The 22996-nt window shown below is 41.6% G+C and overlaps 2 protein-coding genes across 2 annotated transcripts in view; both read right to left on the reverse strand.

The window, feature by feature from the left end:
* The window catches only part of PDE11A (phosphodiesterase 11A), a gene marked incomplete at both ends in the record, with an annotated part of 180091 nt that extends 175177 nt beyond the window's left edge, over positions 1-4914 (reverse strand). The window contains one exon of the mRNA XM_083368229.1: positions 4096-4914. Coding sequence (XP_083224355.1) covers positions 4096-4914 — 819 coding nt within the window. The remainder of the gene's footprint in view (positions 1-4095) is intronic.
* Positions 4915-19145: 14231 nt separating this feature from the next.
* Positions 19146-22795, reverse strand: LOC310632533 (cytochrome c iso-1/iso-2; the record flags this gene model as incomplete). The annotated part of the gene is made up of 2 exons (XM_083349766.1): positions 19146-19294; positions 22627-22795. 2 exons carry the CDS (start codon positions 22793-22795, stop codon positions 19146-19148), a joined length of 318 nt encoding a protein of 105 aa, XP_083205892.1.
* Positions 22796-22996: the final 201 nt, after the last annotated feature.

Below are 22996 nucleotides of genomic sequence, written 5' to 3' on the forward strand. Positions count from 1 at the left end.
ATACCAATCCTATACATTAGCATTAGACTTCTGTCATCTCAGTAAAGTATTTTGGTATTTGCCTATTAAGTTTAGTTATTTTCTGTCTTTTAGCTGTTGTACTCAATTGTGTCAGTACCTATAAGTGCCCCATGGTAGAAATTTACTTACTAACATTACTAATAACTCAGTCCTCCATACGCGCTGGGCAACAACAATGCACTGAAAGGACACTAAGTTGGGTTAGATTTTTGCAAACCAGGCACTATCTGGTTACCTGCAAGGAAGTAGTACACTAATCACAATAGAGATGTAGTGTGACATATAAGAAGTGAGTACGCTGATGTTTGGATGGAAACAATGTCCACAAAAAGATCCAAATTTGGTCTTTCTTTTGCTATTGTAATCAATGTGTTATTATTGGAACCCAGCTATGTTTAGTGGAACAGAAAATTTTTGAGCAAAATTCCTTTCCCTGATGTAGAGTAATTCCATACTCTTTATGATTGGAAAGCTCATATTTGCTTGACCTAGCAGTATTTGTCCTCTTTAGTCAAACCAAACAATTTTTAATAAACATAATGCTACTTGTTGCAAACAATCGGCACAGAAGTAAATCCACAGGTTTACTTTTAGCAAGGAGAAAAAAGCTGTAAAATTGATCAAGCACTCAACTTTCAGGAGAAGAAAGCAGCTTTGATAAATTATCATATACAGCAGTTTCCTTCCACAGTGAATCTCTGACTAAGATCTAAGACCACAGCTCTTTGTGTAGAAGCAGGTGAATAATTAGAGACAAATGAGTCTTGATATAGTTCCAAAACAAGAGTAACACAGAGAGTGCGCTATAGGGTTGGGATAAATCAATGACCTTATTCTATTAGATGAAAAGCCAAGACCTAACAATTGACCTTATAAAAAATGAACAGACGGCAGAACAGATTTAATAAATATTGTAACTTGCCCCAGATCTTAATCACAAGTATTTTGTAATCCATCTGTTCCCTTCTGTCTCTTAAAGCAGGAGCGCCTACATTCACAGTGAGACTATCAGTCAGTAAATCAATGTGTTTTAAGTTTCATATTGCTTCCCACAATTTTATCTATTAAATTTTATCTATTAAAATTTTATAATTTTATCTATTAAAATTGTAAGCAGAATAGGAACAGCTAGCTCTATACAAGTAATTTCACAGACTAGTCAGCCTTCTAACTAATAAGTCTTAATTTACAAGTACAACCAAGAAAACAAATACACCATTGAACAAATGAACCCAGAGTTCTTACTCGAGGACTAAATGACTAGGCTCAAATCATTCTACTTTGGACACATTGTGCCAAGATCTAGCTCTCTGGTGAAGACTCTAATACTGGGGGAGATAGAAGGAAAGAGAAGAAGGTTAACCAGCAGCAAGGTGGATGGACTCAGTTACAATGGTGATGAGTACACCATTGGAACACCTGAAAGAACAGGTCAAGAATAGATCATCATGGAGAAAATGTAGCTGTATGATTGCTAAGAGTTAGAAACAACTAATAGCACATAATCCATTAAATTTACACTATCTGCATTTATGAAAACTCTATTTGGGAGTGAAAATGACTTAATATATATTACTAAACAATAAGCCAAAATTAAAACAATGTGTTCTGGATGGTGATTTACAGAAAAATCAAGATATAGCCCCTCCAGTCCCATTACTATAAGGGTAATCTATATGAAAGCCACTTATTCTAGCCAACTATCTTGTCTGTTCTACATAAAAAAGTGTTTTCATTGATCAGATTTAATTTATTGTCAATTATAATTCTAGAGGTATGGTATAATAATTTCCCTTTACAAGACTGTCTTTTTTCCTGCTAAGGAGGATCAACTGAGCCGGCTTCTCATATTTACTAGCACTGCCCTATATACTAATCTAGGCACTTCCACCTAATAATCGGTCCCTGTGTCAACCACATAAAGGAAACCTGTTTTTTTTTTCTACAAGTGGATTTGTCTGTACAAATAACCAGGAGGATTAATAAATTCTGGCAGTGACTAATTTGACAAGAATTCACAGGGTCAATGAAAACATCTACATAATGTACAAAGCATTTAAAAAAAGCAAATACCATGTTAAGGAGCATTAAACCAAGGATTAAAAAGTAGTTCTGTGCAATGTTTTGGATTCAATTCCAAAAGGTGTGTGTGAATTTATCTGCACCTCTTTAAAGCAGTCAAATCTCCCCCCCCCCCATCTGTTAGCTGCAGAGAGCAGCGTGTGATCCTGGGAATAGAGATGGCTGCTTTAAAAAGTTACTCTCAAGGACACAGATATCTGCTCCTGATCATGTTGATGTTGAGAACACTACCTTTGCATTGTGACATCAAGACATGAACTCCAACCTTTCATATTTGCATCATGATGCTGCATGTAACAGTAGAGCTTAAGCTGCAATTGATATTTTGTCCCTTGTTTCTTCTAGATGCCTGTAGACAAGAGTTCTATGTTTACACTCCTCTATTTCCCAACGCATCTTTTCCAAATTATTTTGGAATGATACCTAGCAATATTAAAAATAAAACGGTCAAAACCAAAATGTTTTTATATAAATCCATGATGTGCCCTTTACATGCCGTATACCGGCCAAACTATCCCATCCCTACAGCTAGGGCAAACTGAGCCTTTTATTTTTACATAATGGTTATTACATGCATGTTGTCCTTTTGGCATCATTGTCCTTTTGGCATCCACCACAATGATGGATACACTGATAGGCACCTTCATGGGTCCAAGATTACTATACCTAGAGATCCAACATTTACTTCTTTGAGGGATGATAAGACTGTAATGATTATTAATCAAGAAACCTATTACGTTTAGCAAACAAAGCCAAGAATAAACTTCTCTAATTGTTTAAGAATAAAATGGACTACTTGTGTTTTGCTTCCACCTCTGATTCGCCACTGAGGAAAAAATAAGCATGACTTATCTGAGACTTTAGTTTAATCTACAGCAGACATGCCAAACACAAGGCCCGGGGGCCAGATCCGGCCCACAGAGTGGTTTCATGTGGCCCGCGAAGCCGTCCTGGCAACAGTGAGGGAACAGCCCTCACTGCCTTGGCCCTGGCCCAGAGACCCTCCTTCTGCCAGAGACCCTCAGATCTGTCCCACTCCTGCCCAGGCCCCCATAGGCACCCTTGATCCGAACGATGTAGAGCTGGCCACGCCCACCCAGTAGGCCATACGCACTCTAGCCACGCCCACCCAGTAGGCCACGCCCACCCTGGCCATACCCACCCGGCCCCTTGAGGGCAACCGCAATGCTGATGCGGCCCTCAATGAAATTGAGTTTGACACCCCTGATCTACAGGATTCTTTGGCCATAAATCATTACACAACTGCTGCCATCTGAATCTCATTCATCTGAATCCTTTAATCACAGACACACACACACACTTGCACAAAGGGACCACTCACTCTGTTTTGGTTACTCTTGATGGCAAACACAACAAAACCCCTGGATATTTCTCTCTCTCTCTCTCTCTCTCTCACACACACACACATACATAGAGGGACCAGGACCCTCTTTTGGCTAGTCTGATGGCAAACACCCTTCTCTGACAGCAAGTTGTATTGATACACGAACGCATCTTTAAACATAAAGATGAAATTTCTCTCTCCCCCACCTAACTCGCCATAAAATATGGAGAACAGAAATAACCGGCACCAGGGGGAGACCTCCTCAATTTCTGCAAGACATAACGCTTTCACCTAAACCAGGGGTCTTCAAACTTTGCCCTTTTATGACTTGTGGACTTCAACTCCCAGAATTCCTCAGCCAGCCATGCTGGCTGAGGAATTCTGGGAGTTGAAGTCCACAAGTCATCAGAGGGCCAAGTTTGAAGACCCCTGACCTAAACAGATTTCTTCCCACGGTGCCGTTCTGGATAGGTACCGAATGAATTCGAGCAGGATTTTGTTTCGGTGTTGCCGGTCGGTCGGTCGGTCGGTTTTGTTTTGTTTTTAACCGTCTCACGGGAGACCTTTTATCAAGTTATTCTGCTAGCGTTAAGACCGCGTGCGGCGAATCGCGCCAAAAAAAGGTCTGCTCGAACGGCAAGCCGTACCTGGTAAGCGTCGGGCAGGTTGACGGTCCGGCCGTGCTCGGCCACATAACCGACGACGCCTTTACCCCAGAGCTGCTGCATCTCGGCGGAGTTCTCCGTGCTGTAGCATGGCAGCACCGGGGCGCCGCCGTGCACGTCGAAGACCCTGGAGACCAAGCTCTTCTTTCCGCCGGCGCCTTCCAGCAGGAAAAGAGAACCCCTCTCGGCGTCCACCATAAGGCAGACGAAGACGAGGATCTTGTAGCTGAGGGCGCTGAGGTCCAAGTCGTTGGAAATGTCCTTGACGAGCTCCAGAAAGAACTGCCGCTCGTTGTGCTGCTTCAAGTAGCGCTTGTAGTCCAGGGCGGTGGGAGGGTACTGGGGCAGGTTGACCCGGGACTCGAGCAGAGCGCTGAGCAGGTGCGCCGTGGTGGGCGGCAGGGAGCTGGCCTTCCTCAGCAGCGCCCTTCTCCTGGCGCTGCTCAGCGGCTCCTGAGCCCGGGCGTGGAGGTGCTCGTCGTAAGTCAGGTTGACGTGGATGGCCTTGGAGCGCGCGAAACTTTTCCTCAGCTCTTTCTGGGACGCTCGGTGCGGCAGCCCGCCGCCGCCGCCGCCGCCCGTCGGCTCCAGGCCAGGGGGGGCTGCGGACGAGGGGCTGCTCCGCGGCGAGAGGCCGTTGGGCTGTCCGCCGAGCTGCTTTTCCGCCCCGCCGTCGCCAAAGCCGGGCGCTCCTTTGCTAAGGAGGGCGGTTCTCCTCTGAAGCCACTTCTCCACCAGCTCCGGGTGTCTGTCTAGGAAGCCTTCCACTGCAGCAAAGTCTAAGCCGGCGGGGTTTGCCATGATCCGGTAGTCTCACCTTTCCCCCCCCTCCCCTCCCCCAAAAGGAACTTTTTGGCGCTACTTATGCCTCATGCCGCAATCTTCCCTTTGTCGTAGAGGCGGTGAGAACTCTGAAGCCGCTAATGCCCACGTCCCGAGAAGGTACCAAAGCTGGCTGCAAGGCGTTCATTAACCCCTTCGGGCGGTGCATCCGAAGCCCTTCCCAGGGCGCTCCGCCGACTGGAGAAACTCGGCGTTGAGCTGCGCCTCTTGCTGGCCGGCGCTCGGCTCTTTCGCTCCGTTCCCTCTTGATTTTGCTAGCGATCGGCCTCTTCAAGCTCGTCTCCCTCCTTTCTCGATTTGACTTCGGCGTGTCAACATTCGGCGCGAGCGCGCGCGCAAACACGCAGACACACACACAGAGACACACACACGCACCCTTTGCTTCCCGTGTCCGGGTGTTTCTTGCGGACTTCTGCCCGTCCCTCCGCTCCCCAAATACCCAAGCGGAGTTGCCGCGGATTTTCCGGGGACGGGCGTCGAGCCCCGCTGACTAGCTAACTGCTCCTGCCGGCGACGGCGGCGGCTGCGTTACCCGGCGAGAGCTGAGCACTGAACAAAATGAGGGCGCCGAGGGGAGGGGAGGGGAGGGGAGGGAGGGGAAGAGCTACAAAGCGGCGGCGGCGGCGGCGAAACGCGCCTTCTCTTCTGCCATGAGGCGACGGGTGCTGGAATTCGTGCAGCCGAATGAATGAAGGCGTCCAAAGGGGAGGGGGGGGCGGGCGGGCATCGACCGTTGTTCTCCCCTCTCCCCCCTCCCCCCTCTTTTTCATAAAGCCGGAGCAGAGATTGCACCGCCGCGGTAGATAAGAGTATTTGGCTAAATGGCTCGCAAAATAGCTCTCGGCATGGCTCCGTTAAGACGATCAAGCTCGGCGGTTGGGCAGAAGACGGAATTGTACCGGGGAGGGGAGGGGTGGGGGGGGGCAAGAGAGGAAATATTTTGAATGCGGGTAAAAAGAACGTCGGTAGAGATGCTAGGGATGTGTGTGCGTGTGCGCGCGCGCGCGTGTAGGCGATTTGTAACTACCGCACGCGCGTTTGTGTTTCAGGCTGTGAGTTCTTCTGTCTGTGCGTAAGTTTGTTAGCGGGAGGGAAAGCCGAGGGATTTCAGCAACTGTCAAGTCCTTTAAAAACCGCCCGACGCACCCGTTTTAAATACCATTATGAAGACATCGACTTTGCTGTTTTTTTAATGGAATGATTCCAAATTGGACGAGTCCCTCCCCCCCTTGCGTTTTCATCAATATCTAAAATGTTCCGTAATGTAGGATGTTTCAAGGCAAGCAGAAGCTTTGACAATCTGGGTTAACGGCTGTAGTTTGTTGTTTTCTTGCTTTCCTGTAACCGTGTATAATAAATTCCATCCTCCAGGGCAGACGTCACTCGTAGGAAATGAATCCTACAGCAGGAACCCCAGGTAGGTCAGCTCAAAACTAACCCCACTAAATGGAATTGAATTCCATTTCAAAGAAGGCAGGCTTGGGCTTCCATTCTGATTTATATGATTTATAGGAATTGTTGTTATTATTATTTAGAAATGAACATGCCCTGCACAGATTCAAGGTGCTGGTGATGACCTATAAAGCCCTAAATGGCTTGGGTCCGGGATATCTGAGGGAGCACCTGCTGCTGGCATCAAGCTCCCTTCGTCCTGTGCGCTCCCACAGGGAGGGTCTTCTCAGGGTAAAAGATTGCCAGTGGATAATACCCAGGGGGAGGACCTTCTCTGTGGGTGCGCCTGCCCTTTGGAACCAGCTGCCCGTAGAGCTTAGGACTGCCCCTGACCTTCGCTCATACCGCCCGGGACCTGAAGACTTGGCTCTTTGAGCTTTCTGGCCTGGACTGAGAATATTAATTGGGGTTTTAATTGGATTTTAATTGGGGTTTTATATTTATTCAAGGTCTAAATGTAATTATTTTAACGGTTCTTAATTTTTGTAATTGTTGTATTGTTATTTTAAAAACCTTGTGAACCTCCCTGAGTCCTACGGGAGAAGGGCGGTATATATGTCTAATAAAGATAAAGATAAAATGATTGCTGATAAATATCACTGCCTCTTTTTCCCCTAAAAGAGAAGGCAGAGGTAAGATCTTGGAAGCACGGGCTTTCTCTTCAGTTCTCACCAATACCTAATGACAAAAACCCAGTCGGGGACAGCTGACTGGCTTGTACAACTGGGTGCTCCCCCAGCTGGCTAAGCATGTGGTGGTCTTTCCACAGAAATGTGTGAGTGCTAAGGTCTGCTGAAGGAACTGCAACCATGCAGTTTCCATCCCCCCCCCCCCGCAGTGAGACAAAAATCTGGGCAGCTTCCATTGAGATGGACTGAGGTGGAGCTATTCTTATCCACATGTGGAGGAGCACATTTCATAGCTAAGTTGAAGTTATGGATCTCAGCATGTGAGGCTGCAAGGACATGAATGAAAGCCAGTTTCCAATATTCATGAATGAGATATCAGGCCTTCTCCACAGGCACCCAGTACACAGCAAGCCTTTAGTTGAAATAACTGAGAACTTAACAGCTTGGAAGGGAAAGAAAATAAGGCACGAGCTCACCGGGAAGTGTTTTTGTGCTAAAGCTCAATCCCAGAACAGGTTTGTTATTATTAAGCAAATAGTATGTGAGCAGAGTTCCTTTCTCAGATTTTTCACCAGTGATTGTAGAATTGTAGAAGAGTCCACACTTGCTTGACCAAAGAAATGTGTTCACAAAGCAGATTGAGCTCCAGATTTTAAAATAATAAACTCGAGGACAGGTACAAAAAGAGATGATGAAGAGATCAAAGGTGGACATATGGAACTTGATGAAGCTGACTTGATATTTAGTGGAAGAGCACAGGGCAGTCTACAAACTTGGTCAGTAACAATAATTGAAATGGACAAGAGAGTGGTCACTTCGAAAACTCTGACCTAAATATCTGTCCCAGATTATATAGCTGAATCAAGCAAAACACATATAAGAAAGGAGAACGAAATAAATACCAGCTTCTCAGCGCTGCAATATTTGTGATTTCACTGCAATCAGATTTAACTTGGATCTATATATCTGCTGGTACTATCAGGGGGTTCCTTTTTAAGCTTGCACCATGTGGAAGAAAGCCCCAAACAGCCCTACTGGTAAATTTTGTATGCCACAATGTTTGTGACCTTCTGCAAGAGCAGGCCCATTTCATCCTACTCTTTTCTCACCAGAATCAGTTCCATAGATGTTCAAGGGCCTCTCCAGTCATCTTTGGAATAGATAGAAAACTGCTTTAGTATGGAATTGACTATCCCCCATTGTTGATTCTGATCAGGTCTCTATTCTCTCTGTTCCCAATCACTCACACACAATTCCCCTCCAAGGTAATGGGTGACAAAGCTTAATGGATTTTATATGGCCTAGATCAGGGATAGGCAACCTCGGCTCTTTTATGACTCGTGGACTTCAACTCCCAGAATTCCTGAGTTAGCTGACTCAGGAATTCTGGGAGTTGAAGTCCATGAGTCATAAAAGAGCCGAGGTTGCCTACCCCTGGCCTAGATGATTTTAGAATAAGGCAGAAAGGAGTTATGCACAGCTAAAGGTGCCTCAGATATGGGTTGGGGATCACATAAAGTCCTGAGGATATAGCAGAAAAAAACAGCCGCCAAGACATGTTTGGGGTGCAAGTGATGAAAGGCAATTTATTGATAATATATATTGATAATACAATCGGGAAAACCGAATATCCTGTTGCTTCTGCTCTTTTTAAGAATCTAAGGCAGGGGTGTCAAACTCAATTTCATTGAGGGCCGCATCAGCATTGGGGTTGCCCTCAGGGGGCCATGTGGGTGTAGCCTGGGAGGGCGTGGCCTACTGGGTGGGCATGGCTAGAGTGCATATAACCTACTGGGTGGGCGTGGCCAGCTCTACATCGTTCGCATCAAGGGTGCCTATGGGGGCCTGGGCAGGAGTGGGACAGATCTGAGGGTCTCTGGCAGAAGGAGGGTCTCTGGGCCAGGGCCAAGGCAGTGGGGGCCGTTCCCTCACTGTTTCCAGGATGGCTTCGCGGGCCGCATGAAACCACTTTGCGGGCCGGATCTGGCCCCCAGGCCTTGTGTTTGACATGTCTGATCTAAGGCATCCAGAAGCAGATGTATTTTGGAACTAGGATGTGATTGTCTCTTATCCCCAAAGCAGGTTGATTGCATAAGCCATTAAGTGAACCACTTGTCTAAAGTTTGGATTACGGTAAGTCTTTTCCAGCTTTCTCTTACCTAGTGCTTTGTTGACATCTTGGACCTCAAATTTAGTCATTATCTCTGATTATGCTAGGAGAGTTATAGATGCTTGTTGGTCAGTGGATTTCAAGAACACCTAGTTACTGAATGTGGTTTTACTAAGGAAAAAAAATCCCATTGATTCCAATACAACATTTTCCCTTTATAAGGGATGCGGTGGCTCAGTGGGTTGGGACGCTGAGCTTGTTGATCAGAAGATCAGCAGTTTGGCAGGTCAAATCCCGAGTGCCGCATAACAGAGTGAGCACCTGTTACTTGTCCCAGCTTCTGCCAACCTAGCAGTTCAAAAGCACGTAAAAATGCAAGTAGAAAAATAGGGACCACTACGGTGGGAAGGTAACAGCATTCCGTGCGCCTTTGGCGTCTAGTCATGCCGGTCACATGACCACGGAGACATCCTCGGACAAGCACTGGCTCTTCGGCTTTGAAACGGAGATGAGCACCGGCCCCTAGAGTTGAAAACAACTAGCACGCATGTGCGGGGGAACCTTTACCTTTATATTTGAAAATTAAAGAAATGGCCTGTGATGCATGGTCTTTGGAAGTCTTTTATGATCTCTTGTCCCAAATTCCATTTATCATGTTTTTGCCTCTCTGTTTGTTGCAAAATATGTTTGTATGGCTACAGCAGGAATCTGTGCTTTGTCATAGAAAGTCTATTGTGCAGACTGGAAATAGGCATGCTTAAATTAGTTGGTTTAAATGGACTTGAATAAAGCTGGAAGGGACCTAGCCTCTTCTTAAAAATCTCCAGTGATGAGTGCCCACAATTTCTGGAGGCAAGCTGTTCCACTGGTTAATTGTCCTCACTGTCAGGAAGTTTCTCCTTAATTCTAGGTTGCTTCTCTCTTTGATCAGTTTCCAACCATTGTTTCTTGTCCTGCCCTCTGGTGCTTTGGTGAATAACATGACTGCCTCTTCTTTGTGGCAGCCCCTGAAATACTGGAATACTGCTATCATGTCTCCCCTATTTATTCTTTTCTTTAAACTAGCCAAACCCAAGTCCCGCAGCCATTCTTCGTATGTTTTAGTCTCCAGGCCTGATCATCTTAGTTGCTCTTCTCTGAATTTTTTCCAAACTCTCAACATCTTTTTTGTGATATGATGACCAAAATTGGCTGCAGTATTCCAGGTATAGTCTTACTAGGGTTTTATAAAGCAGTACTAATATCTCGCATGATCCTGATTCTATGCCTCTGTTTATACAACCCAGGATTGTATTGACTTTTGCTGCTGCACATTGCTGGCTCATGGTTAAGTGATCATCTACTAGGACTCCAAGTTCCCTCTCACAGTTACTGTTTTTAAGACAGGTCTTGCCCAATCTGTACTTGTAGTTTTTATTTTTCCTGCCTAAATGTAAAACTTTGCTTTTCTCTACATTGAAACTCATTTTGTTGGATAGGGCCCATTGTTCAAGTTTGTCAAGATCTTTTTGGATCCTGAGTTTGTCTTCTGGGGTGTTGGCTACTCCTGTCAGTTTGGTGTCATCTGCAGATTTGATGAATTCCCCTTCAATTCTCTCAGCTAAGTCATTGATGAAGATATTGAAGAGTACTGGGCCTAAGACGGAACCTTGTGGTACCCCACTGCTTACTTCTCTCCATGTGGATGTAGTGCCGTTGAGGATTAGTCTTTGACTACGGTTTTCCAGCCAGCTAGGATCCATCTGATAATGATGTCTATTCCAGCTTTTTCTAGCTTACCAAGGAGTAGGTTGTGGTCTACTTTATCAAATGCCTTACTGAAGTCTAAGTATACTACGTCCACAGTATTATGCTGGTCTATTAGTTTAGTCATTGTGTCGAAGAATGAAATAAGATTGGTTTGGCATGATCTGTTTTTTTATCATCTTTTCTAGCATCTTCCCAGGTATTGATGTTAAATTTCCTGGGTCCGTTTTTCCCCGTTTCTTGAACATGGGAACCACATCAGCCCTTTTCCAATCTTCAGGTACTTCCCCGATGCTCCAGGATTTTTGAAAGATGTGGTGCATCTTAGATGTAGCTAATTCAATATAGAACTGACAGGCTCGTAATCTGGCTTATAAATGCACATTAGGAAAAAGGAATACTGATCTTCATCCATGCTCCAGATATTTAGCCCTAAAAATGAACTGGACAAACAGGACTATTTTACCAGGATGGTCACTTGTTCCATTGATTTCACCAAAAAAATCCTCCTCTGAATAAAAGATAACAGTTGAAGTGTAGATTCTCTGCATGTAAAGCAAACTTGTAAGTGCTACTGTGTTCCCTGTAAGGTGCCTTGTATTCTGCTTCCTTCTGCAATCCTTGTCAGACTTCAGAAATAAGATGGTCTGCCATATGTATCTTGGTGAAATTCCACAGTACCCTTCCACTGAGGTAGGAGTTTTGGTTGGAGATAGTGATGTGAGCTCATGACTCTCCTCTTCTGGTTATTTTCTCCTTAAATTAACATTAAATCCTGTAGTGCCTAGCCCTATACAGTATTTCATCAATCTGGTAAATTAGGGATGTTTATATTGTAATATTTCACTATAGCTGATTGCTTTGCTCTTATTATGTCAACTGAAGCCAAGAAATTTTCTATTGCAGCTCCAGCTGTGTCATTCCCATCTGTTCTTTCAAAAGCAGATCTTCCAATTTATAATTTTATGTGGCAAGAAATCCTGAATCTGTCTCTTTTCTTCAAACAACAACTACAGAGACTAATAACACCCTTAAGCAGATCCAATACAAAGTCTCTAACCGAGAGGATCAAATGAAAACCCAGGAGAAAACAATATGGGACAATCAATGTTGTGAAAAATTGCGTTAACTTCCTGGTGTCTCAGCTATACGGAACAAAAGTTTTGTGATTGGCATTAAGAATGTTCCTAATCAAATTTACTTGATGGAATTAATGGAGAATTTTTCTTCTTTTTCTGATGATTTCTTAATTGAAACTGAATATGTGAACAAAATCTTCAAGAGGTGATAATTAGGGACTAGGATTAGTTCAAACATTTTTGTTGCTCAATTTCTGCCTGCTCCTATAAAAGAGGAGTTTTTTGATAGATTTAAATAAAAATAAGTGAAATCTCAGTTAGAGCAGGGTCTTAAGAAGAATAAAATATATCCATCTGGGTTAATACTATAGATGTTTACTAAGAGAAGCTTTTCAAAAGCCCTGTGTCTTGCTATATTACTGCACCTGAAATATTTTATGTGCTCTTCTACACTTCATGTCAGAAAGCAAAAAAATCAAATATTGCACTAGTCTCAGCTTTTAAACGGACCTTAAAGTCAACATGACAAGGGGGGCAGAGGTCGACCTCGAGGTCTCTCGTTTGTGGAGTTCCTCAGGGCTCGGTCCTCTCGCCTCTCCTGTTCAACATCTACATGAAACCGCTGGGTGAGATCATTCGTGGTTTTGGAGTTGGGTATCATCAGTACGCCGATGATACCCAGCTTTTTATTTCGACCCCAAACCACCCTAGTGATGCCCTCGACGTGATGTCCCGTTGTCTGGAGGCGGTTCGGATCTGGATGGGGAGGAACAGACTTCAACTCAACCCCGACAAGACTGAGTGGCTGTGCATACCGGCATCCCGGGATATCCAGAATATTCCATCTCTTTCCATGGGGGGTGAACTATTACCCCCCCATAGATAAGGCTCGCAACTTGGGAGTCCTCCTAGATTCATGGCTTACTTTGGAAGATCACATGGTGGCCGTGACTAGGGGGGCCTTCGCCCAGGTTCGCCTGGTCCGCCAGTTGCGGCCCTATCTAGACCGGGATGCCCTATGTACGGTCACTCATGCGCTTGTGACCTCTCGTCTGGACTACTGCAACGCTCTCTACATGGGGCTGCCCTTGAGGACCACCCGGAGGCTCCAACTGGTACAGAATGCAGCCACGAGAGTTGTGTTGGGAGTCTCCCGATACTCCCATGTCACACCTCTGCTCCGTGAGCTGCATTGGTTACCAGTTGTCTTCCGGGTGAGATTCAAGGTACTGGTAATGGTGTTTAGGGCCCTACATGGCATGGGGCCGGAGTACCTCAGGGAGCACCTGCTGCCGGCATCAACTTCCCTCCGCCCTGTACGCTCCCACAGAGAGGGCCTCAGGGTGCCACCGATCAGAGAATGTCAGTTGGTGGCCCCCCAGGGGGAGGTCCTTCTCTGTGGGCGCCCCGGAGCTATGGAATCGGTTGCCGGTTGAGCTCCGGATGGCGCCCGACCTTCGCTCCTTCCGTCGCAAGCTGAAGACACATTTATTTGAACAAGCCGGCTTGGCCTGATGGGGGATGGGTTGGGGTTTTTATTGTCACTTTTAATATATGTATTTACTGTTTTTAGCTTGGGCATATGTTTAATATTTTTTAACTTTTGTATTTTTGTATTTTTTATATATCTGCCCTGTTCACTGCCCTGAGTCCTTCGGGAGAAGGGCGGTATATAAATAAAATTATAATAATAATAAAATTATAATAATAATATTCTCAATTATTGAAGTTAGGAAGAGCAATACTGCCTTTATTATTATTATTATCAACCACTATGATTTCTAATGTTTTAACCAGGGCAAAGGCCATACCATTCTAGTTCAATAATATTTCTCTTCAGAGGTCCAGGGTTATAACTGGCATAAGTTATCATTTATTGATTCTAGCGTATTTATTTATTCCAATTTATATGTCCACTTATGCTAAACAGGTGAATCTGGCTATCTAGCAACAATTAAAAAAAACAGTAGAAAATACCCCAAAGTACAAAATAAATTGGAACTTGTCAGTGGAGATAAAAGCAACAAATAGAAAAGCAATCAATACAACCATTTCACAGGTCCCAACTGATTGAGCCCCATGCCCAGGATCACAGCCACATCGCCAGGGCCTTGCAAATAACCAACAGGGTTGGGGTTAAACTGATGTCCCATAAGTGGGTACCATGGCAAAAAGACTCCCTTCCTGGGTGTGGCTAGAATGATGGTACTTCTTACTGAATGTAAACCGTAATATGCCTCTCCGGTTGGTTCTCATGCGATGGGTAAAGATCAGAGAGGTTGTCCTGCAAATAACTTTGCCCTATTCCTGGAATTATTTATTATATTTATTTGCTGCCCATCTCAACCACAAAGTGACTCTTGGTTTACAGTATTTTACGGATGATAATCAGCACCTTGAATTAAACCATAAACATTGGCAACCAGTACAGCTAATGGAGCAGAGTTGTAACGTGCACAAGTCAATAAACGTCTGTAATACTCAAAGTATTTTATGCCAGCTACAGCTTCCAGATGCTCTTCAAGGGCAGCCTAACGCACAACATATTGCAGTAGTCCATTCAACAGGTGACAAAGGTATGAGCAGAGCTTCTCTGTCCAGGAAAGGATGCAATTGTGATGCACAACACAAAGCCTTGAGCCTTGGTGGAGCAGTGGGCTAATGCCTCCTTAAGTAACACCAGCTGCCTGCCATTAGTGCAGGTTTGAGTCCCACCAGGCTCAAGGTTGACTCAGCCCTCCATCCTTCCGAGGTAGGTAAAATGAGGACCCAGATTGTTGGGGGCAATTAAGCTGACTTTGTAATAATGCCGCTTTAGGGTGTGTGTGTGCAAAAGCCCTAATAAGCAGGCATATACATAGAATGAAGGCTACTGCTAAGCTTGTAAGCCGCCTTGAGTCTTCGGAGAAGGGCGGGATATAAATGGAATTAAAAATAAATAAATTTTTAAAAAAAGCTATGCAAAAGCCCTCCTAGGCACAATTGCCACTGTTCTTTGAACAGTCTGCGGTGGTTCTGTTGGGACAACGCAACCCTGCCCAGAAGAAATGAAAATGCTGGTAAAAGTTCTAAAGTTTCTAATTTAACTATGGTTATGATCAAAGTTAATGATCCTAAATTAAGACTTTTCCAACATACAGTATGCCATATTTAGAATGATATACACAGATCTCTTCATTTTCTTAACCTCTCAGACCAAACAGATATATGGATATTACATTATTTCATATATTTGAATTTGTATAGCCCCCCCCCCAATCTTACCTATGTAACTGGGCAGGTCACAACAATGAAAACAACACAAAAAAACCAAATATAAACAGGTTAAAATATAAATGGATTCCTTGGTTAATGACTCAGGGACTGTTTGAAGTTATGGCAGCGTTAAATAGTACAGGTAGTCCTCAATTTACAACACTTCATTTAATGGCCATTCAAAGTTACAATGGCACTGAAAAAAGATGAGCGTTTTTCACAGTTATGACCACTGTAGCATCCCCATGGTCACATGATTAAAATTCAGATGCTTGGCAAGGGGTTCATATTTATCACGGTTGCAGTGTCCTGGCGTTATGTGATCTCCTTTTGCGACCTGACTAACAAAGTCAATGGGGAATCCAGATTCACTTAACAATCATGTTACTAACTTAACTAATGCAATGATTCACTTAACAACTGTGATGAGAAAAGTCGTAAAATGGGGCAAACTCACTTAACAAATGTTTCACTTAGCAACATAAATTTGGGGCTCAATTGTGGTCGTAACTCACACTTACCTGTACGTATGCCTAGACCCTGCAGTTACGGCCATTGCAATGACAGTGTAGTCACATGATCAAAATTCGGGCACTTGGCAGGCTGCCTGCACTTACAACCTTTTGGGGAAGGAAGGGAGGGAAAATGTCTTTATTTTTACAGTAGCGTTATCCTGTGCGGTGTTTTTACTATCAACCAGTTTTTGTGTGACCTGAACTTTTAAAAAGGAAGCTGAACTGCATGTGTCATTTTAAAGGTAGACGCTATACATCCCTCCTTGCAACATCACTGAGCACTTCTCCTATTGTCTTCCTCCTGAGTTTGTCCTGTTTGCCACTGTTCACTCCCTAGATACCAAAATGGATGATCTGAAACTTGAGTTGGCCACGAACAAGGAGTGTATATTGGAGGTGGTCTCCTTTTGAGAGCTGTATGCAACGAAATTTCATTTTGATGTATGCCGATTGTACATTGTAGATTCAAAGTGGCAATAAAGTTGTTGTTGGTTGTTGCGAGAGGAGCAGGTGTGGCCTTATTGTAAGCTTTTCGAAGACCTCCGAAGTGCTCTGAAGCATTGTGAGAAGGCAATGTGTGATTTGGAGAGAAGTGCTTATGGTCTGAAGAAGAAGGCCTGGTGCAGCCAGCAGCCAGGTCGGACGTGCCTTGTAAGCAGCAGGAGGAAGATGACGGCAAAGATCAGCTGGGGGTGCTAGGGCCTGTAGAGCACAGGGTGGCAGGAGTAGGTGGGGCTGTGCACCATGGCACTGAGGTAGCTGATTATGGTGCAGCATATGAGGTGGCAATCCTTGGCAGCAATGGCAAGACTCGAGTTGAAGCAGAGTCCTGGGGGTAGTGGCAGCTGGCTGAGACTGCTGAAGCCCTGGGCCTCTACTTCAGCTCCAGTGCTGCCGGTGCCACCGTTGCCAACCAATACCAGTTGGGAAAAGAGCCACAGGAGCTAACTTCTTACAGACTTATTTCACTTCTCAATGTAGATTATAAATCATATGCAAAAAAAATACTGGCAAACTTATGTACAAATCTATTGTAAATACGATTATGTAAAGTTTGGATTATTCTTTTAGATCTTTCATTCCAAAAAGAAATATATGTATACCTGTTAAGAAAAGGTTAAATATCATACCTTTTAGGAAAGCAAACATGATTCCTTTAGTTAAATATTCACTGGATATATTGAAGGTATTGAATTCTCAGGAGGGGACTATCTTTTAAAGCAGGTATTAAAAGAAATGTAAATTTGGACCTTACTTTCTTAACACGGTTAATCAATTCTACATTAACACAGACGCAAAGATGAGGCTCAGCAATTATGATTGTGATTTTGAGAGGAATTAAATGAGGCAGCCATCAACTCTTTATTTAATTTGGCTTTAGAAGTTTTAACAATTGCATGGTAGGCTAACAATCAAGAGATTAAATTTGGGAATTGATATTTACTAATCTTATTTGCAGGTGACATGGTATTTACATTGTTGATTCCTAGCTCTTCAGCCAAACATATTAAGAAGAAATCTTGGACTGCACAGGTATTAGGCTGCTCACTGAATTTTCAAAAAATATTTGATGTACTTCCACTCAGAGAGTGATATCAAATGCTTTAAGAATCCCAACTGCATTCAAATCCTTAAAAATACCCATGGATCAACATTACTAAGAATATTTTAAAAGTATTTGGGAATAATTTTACATTTACATTTAACTTAAATCGCCCAGGGTCACCTTGTGGCAAGATGGGCAGCAAACAAATTAATTAAACAATTAAATAATTTTAATGCAGCTTGGGGGGGGTAAATGAAAAGTCAGACGAAACAAAATTTGAATACTTTACTGGATAGCAACTATTAAAATGAACGTTATTTCAAGTCTTAATTTCTTGTTTCAAACCCATCCATTAGAATTTCCAGACAAAACATTACAATAATACTATAAAAATATTTTACTTCTAAGAAACTAAGAATCAATAGAAGATTTTATATTGACCACAAAAACAAGGAGGCAGGGAGGTTCCAAATTTTAAAAGCTATTACCAAGCAGCACAAATCATGATTCCATTTGTATTAGAAGACTGCCTAAGCATTGAATCATTACCTGACATCTTTAAAATGATATACAGTACTTTTTCAGCCTAAGATAGATAAAATTTAATAATGCCTTTACCAAGGCTATTTTCAAATGGGCAATGGGAAGTGTTTTACATTGATATGTAACATCTCCCCTCTTAGCATCCCAGCATTTATTTTTTGAGGGAAACATCAATATGGATTAATTCAATTAAAATTATCTAAGAATTATATTTTTATAGGATAAATGGTTTTATACTGATACCAGCCGGTGTAATAAAGGCAAAATTGAACACAGTACAGGTTGCCTTGGTTTTTTGGCATCACTTTTAACACTCCCCTGCTACTTGCCTATTCATTGAGAACTTAATATAAAATCATTTGGCACTATCAAAAGAAATATTGCAGTGTCCAAGATATATATGCTATTATTGCAAATCAAGATGGGGATGCTCATTTGGCTGAAACAGTGCTTGGGATATTGATTTAAGCAATTCAGTAGATGAACCAAAATGACAATTGTTATGGAAATTAGATTTTATTTTGGTCACTATCCAAGATTTGCAACTGAAGAAGTTACACAAGTAGTTTTTAATCCCTGCTTAATTAGCACGTACACTATACAGTCTTCAAACTATTGGAGGGACTATACACAAAAGGGACCTCTTTTGTGGACATGCAATAAGTTAGTAACCTTCTGCTACAGAATTTTTAATGACTTTGGTTCAGATTTTTTTAGTTAAATCAGAATTATTACAAAACAGGGTCTTCAGACATAGGTATTTGTATCTATTAATATGATCCAATGTTTCACTTAAAAATAAGGACTGATTGACTATTTACTTATTGCAGCAAAATGTATTACTCGACAACATTTCTGGAGAACTTAATAATTGTTTTAAAAATAAAAAAAGCTTTTTAATTGCTTTATTATAAAAAATATGATGAAACAATTGGAGAGGGTAATAGGTATCTCCATGACCTTATTTTTTATTTTCTCTGTTCTATTAATTAAATAACACAATCACTCTCAAAAATCAACTTCCACGGAGATATATCTAAGCTGTCTATCCACCATTACTAAACCTCCAGGTTTTTTTAATTTTTTATCTGAAACTGACAAGTCTGTAATAGGAACAACTATGCATACTGTAAACAAATAAAAGGAACAACTGACTTTTATTGGGATATATGTGTGTAAAAAGAAAAGACACTATTTCCCCTTAATTTTTAAAGAAATATTTTTATTTTCTTTAAGACAATAACTAATAAGACCCTGCCAGAACAATAATAAAACACCATACTGAAAATTTTGGTATTCAGAAACTACAATGTTTCATGATGAAGTTGCCTTTTTTAAATATGTAATGAGATCTGCTCTTTCATTTTTATTTTTAATGCCAGCAAAGACCATTTTTGTTCCAGGAATATATTTCTTTGGATCCTCTAAATATTCCATCAGTGTATTTTCATTCCAGACAATACCTGAAAAATATACATAATTATGCAATATCTATTTCTATTAATATCATAATAGTAACCAACCAGTTACAGGTTTTAAACCAAAGTTAATACTGATTCCTGAACTAGTCAATATTTTAGTTGTATTATTTAAGTAAACATTTCAGAATCTAGAATTAGGTTTCTGATTTTGATATCAAAAAACATATGGGATATCTTTCTAATATAATCAAACAATTATATATATTATTACACAATAAAATAATCAGCATTATATAGTAATAATTAACAAAACATAACTAGAATAAATTGTCAAGACTGATAACCACACTTATTTGAGTCAAACCTTTCACTTATTTTTTCGTTAAGTAGGATCATATTTCCTTTAAAATATAACACACAACATATATATTTTTCCTACTTGTTGCCCTTCAATTATATTGGGAGTACAATTTCCAGTTGTTGCAGCCAATGTTCTGTTACAAAGCTGATTAGGGACTCATTTCCTCCCCTAAATATATGGGATATATATTTAATGCTGTGTTCAGTGTTATACAACTAGAACTCCCCCATGTAATGGAATTTCCCTTCGATGCCTCGTCACTGCAATCCTGTATATGTCCCCAAATACTAGCAGATTTATTTATAATGTGCTCATAAATAAGTACGGTAGAGACATACATAGAATAAATTGAGAGAATTAAGTATGACAGTCTATATGATATAAAACGGAGGAAAAGCACCTATTGCGCTAGTCGATACTATTCTGTCAGAAACAGATAAAGCTGGATACAGTCCAAGTCTTTCTAAATCAAATGTATAACTTCCCTTCTTATCCATATTTAGGCTTATTTAATTTGAACTTATGTTCATGTAAATCTTTCAAGTAAGTACCGGTATACCCTTGGAATTAGAACTCAAACATAAACAACATGAAAGGAGTGCTTCCTGCTCAGCAAACCATGCGAATAATCTTAATGCAATTCAAATAACTTTCTCTAGACAAGCAAACGTAAGTGACAGCAATTAACAATATCTGCCTTCTTCAACAGCTGAAAATAGGTAAATGGAAAAAGAAAAAGAAAGCCCAACTGCCATAAGATGTGTCAGTACAAAGCTGACATAGGTAAGATACTGGTGTATAAAGAATCTAGCCACCCTCTGTATAAGTTGTCAGAATAAACTAAATAACCAGCAATGACAGCAGGGGAATTTCAGCAATCTGATTTAGCTATCACAATGCAAGCCGTCACAGCAGAAAAAGGGAAAAAATGTAGTTAGGAGGGATCAGAAACCCAGTTCAAATTCCTGTTCAGTCATTAAAATAATTAGCTGAGTTTCCTGTAGGGATATAGTACATGAAAATAAACCATTACCCTGAGCAATTTCATAGGATACACACAGAAGCACACATATCCATCCCATGAAATTGATTAAGGTAATGGTGTGTTTGTGTGTGTGTGTGTGTGTGTGTATAGTATATGCTGTATATATTGTGAATAATGATAATAGTTCTATATTTCTGTACAACAGTGAAAGAACAATAAGACACTGCACTGTAAACAAATTGTAATAAGTTTTATTTTCATTACATTACAATAATGTTTTTTTTATTTATATAATCAACCCTGACTGCTCTTTAGAAGGCCAGATCCTGAAATTGAAACTCAAATACTTTGGCCACCTAATGAGAAGGAAGGACTCATTGGAGAAGAGCCTAATGCTGGGAAAGGTTGAGGGCAAGAGAAGAAGGGGACGACAGAGAATGAGGTGGATGGATGGAGTCACTGGAGCAGTAGGCGTGAGCCTAAATGGACTCCAGCAGATGGTAGAGGACAGGAAGGCCTGGAGGCATGTTGTCCCATGGGGTCGCGATGGGTCGGACACGACTTCGCAACTAACAACAACAACATAATCTCTGTATCCATCCAAGACTCGAGGCAACTCACAGCATAATAAAAATAGTAATAGTCCAAAAATATTCAGTATGTAAAACGTCATATCTTTGTAACATTATGAAACATACCAACAATAGCATCATTAACAATCAGACAGCCAATGAATTGCTATTCTTAAATTGCAAGTTTTCATTCTTTTAAAAGACTTTTTATGGTGCGTATCTCATCTAAAGATTCTAAGAGGCTCACAAAAATCCATAAAAACAAAAACAGATCCCAGGCACCAGTCTCCCAGGTCAATCCCATCCTAGCCTAATGCTTGGGGGAAGAGCCAGGTCTTGGCATACTCTGTAGTATCCAAAGCTCCAGGATAAGGAAAAACAGCCTGTCTAAATATTAAAAGGGAAGGAGCGAGTTTAACTTTGGGTAGGGAGCAAGTTGTTCCAAGAGATCATGTCCTGGATGGGTGGGGGCATAATACTGAGGAATTAGGTACCTACTGCTTGCTTTCTTGGCCACCGCATATTAAATGGGGATTCTGCTGATGTTCCCAAATGTAAGATGGTCCCTAAAGCTATAAAGGGCTTTATAAGTAATAAGCAGCACTTCCAACTTGATTTGAAAGCAAGTTGGCAGCCAGTGCAAATCTCCTGATGAAAATGCTATTGTCCTGTAATGCGTTTCGTCTGTCAGCAAGCAGGCAGCTACATTTTGCACTATTCTGAATAGCCCTCAAGGGCAGCTCCATATAAAGAAGGACCCAATATCTAGCTTCTGAATATAGAAAGCTTAAGTCAGGCACCATGATTGAAACATACGTGCAGTGAAGATTTCCTCCCAGATGGACCTAGAATTGCAGCTTAATATAACTAATATTTTCCCATTAAGTGACATTTGTAAAAAAATAAAAATCTGCACTGACATAGGCTCCTGGCCAGCTCAAACTACCCGTAGTATATTACAAACTGTCAAGCTCCATCGTTGATCTTTGCTACATAGGACTGAAAGCAAGGCACCGTTCTGACAGAAATTCTTGTAGCATTGGCCTAAGTAGATGCATAGCACACCATAATGTACTATTAATCTAATAATATCTTAAACATCCAACATAAATCATAGATACTCCCTAAAGAAACAGAGTGTGCACCTCCACAGAAATGAAGAACCTCTCAGAAACCGGTGACTAACATACTAACCAAGGATGTTTGGGAAATAGTTTGCCAAAATTAAAGAGTGCAGCAAATTCTTACTCTACCATTATATACAGTATATTAGAAAGTCATTTTTGGAAGACATCCAACAACTTATTTTAAAATGGGAAGTAATCACTAATTGCCATTTTTCTTTCCCCGATTCTGGAGCCAATTTTAAAATAACTTAATATTGACCCAAATTTTTTATAATGCTAATTTCATCAAATTGCTCCCACCGTTATGCCTATTTATCTACATAATTTACCTTTATTCTTATTTGCTTCTGTATAAGAAAATCCTGCAGATTGCCCTGTTTTCCGGCCAAAGAGTCCCCAGAGATTAGGGCCTGTCTTGTGCTTTCCACCTTTTTCAACTGTGTGGCATTGTGAACATTTCTGAACAAAGATCTTTTTACCCTTTTCAAAATCACCCATGGTAATCTGTGGGGGAAAATGTATAGAAATGAAAGTCTGACAAAATTTTAAACCATTATTTTAATGTATCTATTGCCCCAAATCTCATTTATGGTATAAACCAGAAATGAAACAAGATCTAATATTTTGGTACAACAAATCTTTATAAACAATGTGAAAAAATTAAAACCAAGCAGTCAGATCCTACTCAGGTTATTTAAA

This window comes from Vipera ursinii (assembly GCF_947247035.1).
Source record: "Vipera ursinii genome assembly, chromosome: 1".
In the NCBI taxonomy this organism is placed as follows: domain Eukaryota; kingdom Metazoa; phylum Chordata; class Lepidosauria; order Squamata; family Viperidae; genus Vipera; species Vipera ursinii.